The 3,967-nt window shown below is 35.8% G+C and overlaps 1 protein-coding gene across 5 annotated transcripts in view; it reads right to left on the bottom strand.

Annotated features, from left to right (window-relative positions):
• The window catches only part of LOC112514538 (DEAD-box ATP-dependent RNA helicase 39), a 10,606-nt gene extending 8,554 nt beyond the window's left edge, over positions 1-2,052 (bottom strand). For all 5 annotated transcript variants that reach the window (XR_003069416.1, XR_003069415.1, XM_025121065.1 and 2 more), the window contains exon 1: positions 1,473-2,052. Coding sequence is in view for 3 of the 5 variants with exons in the window: in XM_025121065.1 (XP_024976833.1) it covers positions 1,473-2,015 (543 nt within the window). In the remaining 2 variants the exon portion in view is untranslated. The remainder of the gene's footprint in view (positions 1-1,472) is intronic.
• Between the last annotated feature and the right edge of the window lie 1,915 nt (positions 2,053-3,967).

Below are 3,967 nucleotides of genomic sequence, written 5' to 3'. Positions count from 1 at the left end.
GCTCCAAACTGGTGAAGAAAAGTTCAAACATGCAAAATCTAGGGTGTCAAGTACTTACTGAAATGTTCAACAAACTTCTGAGAAAGAATTTGGGTAATGTACTCTTAACTCCTCCGCAATTACATCTATTTGTCTCTCCTACTTGTCATCGAAATTATCCTCTTAGTCTACCTTTTAGAGCACTGAAGCAAAAAGCATGGACCATACGAAGTTGTGGAGAACATAGGTCATGTAGCTTACTAGATCAATTTACCTAAAGTGTCTAGTATCCACCATCTTTGTTTAAGAAAAGTTAAGAAAGCATGCCATACCAATAATTGAACTATTTTAGGGGCTGTTCGGTTGTTTTTTCATCAAGCTCTATATGGGTAATGTACTCTCAACTCCTCCCCGATTACATCATATTGTCTCTCCTACTTGTGAGCTTTATTCATCGAAATGATCCTCTTAGTCTACCCTTTAGCGCACTATTTTAGGGGCTGTTCGGTTGTTTATTCATCAAAAAGCATGGATCATACGAAGTTGTGAAGAAGATAGGGTCGTGTAGCTTACTAGATCAATTTACCTAAAGAACCTAGTATCCACCATCTTTGCTTAAGAAAAGTTAAGAAAGCACGCCATACCAATAATTGAACTCTTTTATTACTTGGCAGGAGACCTGGTTTCTAATTGAACTAGTATGTAGTCGATATTTAGTTTTTATTATATTTCTATTATTTGTTTTCCATTCTTACCCTTCACAAGGTTGGGCATGTAAACATGTGTAAATGGATGATATAATCTGCAGGAAATATTCAGAGGGATATGAAGAAATGAAATCAACTCTCCTTTCACATATCCTGCTCTGCCTCAATTTTCTCATCTCCTTCTGGTTTTAGTCATCATTGCAGGTCAGAGTCTGGTTATGAACCGTTCACGACCACTAGGATACTACCATGTAGCAACACATATATCAATTGGATGTAAACAGGAGTAAAACAAGAAAACATAGAACAGATAAATCATGCAAATTTTGATGCCCAACCTCTATTTTTGCATTCTAAAACTAACAAACCCTCGTATGCTTTGGTCCGAAAGAACAATGCTATAAGCTATTACTGTTTTTGATGCTCACTCATTTTCGGGATGTCACCAGCAGGAAGGAGATTGTAATTATGTTCAATTTTAAGCAGAACAAAACTGGGCAATCAATAAAAAAACAAACAAAAGTGACAATGAATGAGATAGACCCGTAACATGAACAAGAGGCAACAAGTAAAGGAAATTTAATGCTCAAATTCAATATTGGATTCTTATATTCAGTCATCAATTATAAAGCATTTGACAAAAACTCTTAAAAACCATTTTCTATGCATGAAGTAATCTTTATTGATGCATATTACTTAAAATTCAAGATTGTAAGTAATTTTAACGTAAGGTATCAACCAATGACAAACAAAGAAAGGTAAAAACCAAAGAAATATAATCAAAACCTGAACCAGAGGCAACAAGTAAGCAAGAGTCTTCCCAGAGCCAGTATGAGACCCCAAAACCACACTTTTTTCATCAAGAACGGCAGGTATCCCCAAACTCTGAATCTCAGTGGGTACTGTAATACCCATCTCCCCTAAAGCAGCCAAAACCTCCTCACTCAACCCCAATTCCGAAAAGCTCAACACTTTCTCCTTGTTCTTGGAAGACCCATCGTCAATCTCACTCTCCTGGCCCAGTATCGACTGTGGCTTCTTACCATTACTTTTGTTAGTACTACCTACCGAATCTTTGAGGTGTCTGATTCTAAGGCGTTCAAGGAGGATAGAGTGTTTTGATGATTCTAATGATGCTTCGTCTGTAATAGGGGCGGCGGCAATGGAGGAGAGGGCCCTATACCCTTGATAAACCCTACGAGGCGGGTGGCGTTTGGGAAAAGAGGGAAGAGAGAAGGAGAGGCGGGTGATGGAGGTAGAAGAAAAGGAGAGGCGGGGGATGGAGGTAGAAGATATGGAGAGGGTTAGGATTCTTGCAGTTCCTCCCATTTTTTCCAAAATCGACCGGAGTTGGCTATTGCAGACTGGCGCCTCTTTGTGCGTCTCACCTGATCTATAAACAGAACAGAATAGTGAATTACGAAAATAGTCCCTGGACTATCTATACTACATTAAAAAAAAAAAAAAAAAAAAAACATTTAGGACCGTTTACCAAAACACTAACCCGGTAAGCATTTATCAGTAAAATTCAATACTATTGTTTACTTACCAGGTAAGATTTTATTCATTAAAACGCATCGTATACAACAATTTATCCCGGTAAGCGCTAACCATGGTAATAGTCGTCATCCTCACTTACCGGATAAGACTTTTGATTCTTGCTTTCGTTCTTACCGGGTAAGATTCTTAGTCTTTGTCATATTCATCCGGCAAAGTAAAATGACTTGGTAAGTGATTACTCGGATAAGCGTTTGGTAAACGGCACCTTAGTTACAACAAAAAACATTATATACAAGTATATAATGCATAATTTATCCTCCCAGTACTTTTAACCAAAAATACACCTTGTATTTGCTCTCATATCTCCAGCAACAGCTTTATGTTCTTGGTTTGGATTCCATTCAAATTCATAACAAGAATATGTTTATCTCTCCAAACACCTCTTTCATCTCTTCCCTCCAACAGTTGCGATTTTCGATTCTGCAAAATTCGACCGAAGGCTGAAGGATAACTCTCTACCAAAGGTTTCAACCAAATCAATTTCATCGCAGTCCTCTTCATATCAATCATCACCGTTATCAGGTACCAATTATCTGTGCTCATTTTCCTCTTTTTCTTTGATTTTAGGTTTTGGGTGCACCTACAGTAGATTTTTTACCTTCTTTGAAACAATGTTTTGTTGCTAACGGTGTCTTTTTGTCTTTGATTTTAGGTTTTTTAAGCCAATCAACATTGAGTTATTGTTTCAAAAAAAAAAGGTTTATCTTTTTTTTCCTTTTATTATTTTTTTTATTCTCATGGTATATTTTAGGGTATTGTTGATTTCTTTCTTGTAGGATTCCCATGGAGAATTACGATTCCATTGCATGTTCTTAATTAAAGTTCACGGTGCTTAGGGTCTTGGATAAGAGTCAAATTCATTTGTAAGTTAAAGAATGCAAGCATTTAGTCTGGTTTTAAGCTCATTTTCTTTTCTGGTTCATGAACAAATTCAATAATACATCAATATAAAAGATACGGATTTTATACATCACAAATCTATATTTTTTGGAGGAATTCTTATATTCTCGGAGTTGAATAGATTTTAATGTATGGTTGATTAAAAAGGTCAATTTCAATCATAATTTTACCGCATTGTGTATTGTAGCTTTATGTAAGAATATTATTCTTTCACTAAAATTTGTCTTTTTAATTGTATTTGATGTCTTTGTTGATGAGTTTTTGGGCAACTGTTTTTGTTCTCTACAATTAACTCACTAAAACTGTAGGACACACATGGTATATTGATCTCATGCTTTTGGAAAACATTCAAGGAATTTTGTCAGTATCTCTGAGTTGAATATTCTCCTCCAACTGTCTTCAAGTCAATAAGAAGACAATTAAATCGTTGATGTACTTCAGATAAAGATTCAGTTTTTCCACAAAGAAAAATTTTATATTGTCTTACTAAATTAATCTTCCTCGATTCGTGTACTTCAGAAGTACCTTCATATTGAACACATAGAGTGTCCCACATAGATTCTGAGGTTTTAAGCTTCATCACTGAGGGATAGATGCTCGTCAGTTTATTCAACCTTAGATTCCAACACAAAAATAGAACTCGGCGCAAGTATACACCTCGAACTACTGTCGTCTCGTAACAAGTAATAATGGTAAAAAGTACCAAATTATCGTTCCCACAGAGATAGCTTGTAAAGTTATTTCTAAAAGTCCAGTTTATAAAAACTAATTTCAGAAGGCGAAACGAGGGATTTGATTTTATCTAAAAATGGGGAGGTTTG

Source organism: Cynara cardunculus (assembly GCF_001531365.2).
Source record: "Cynara cardunculus var. scolymus isolate 2C chromosome LG 6, CcrdV1, whole genome shotgun sequence".
NCBI classification, from domain to species: Eukaryota; Viridiplantae; Streptophyta; class Magnoliopsida; order Asterales; family Asteraceae; genus Cynara; species Cynara cardunculus.
This window is presented reverse-complemented; position numbering and strand designations above follow the sequence as displayed.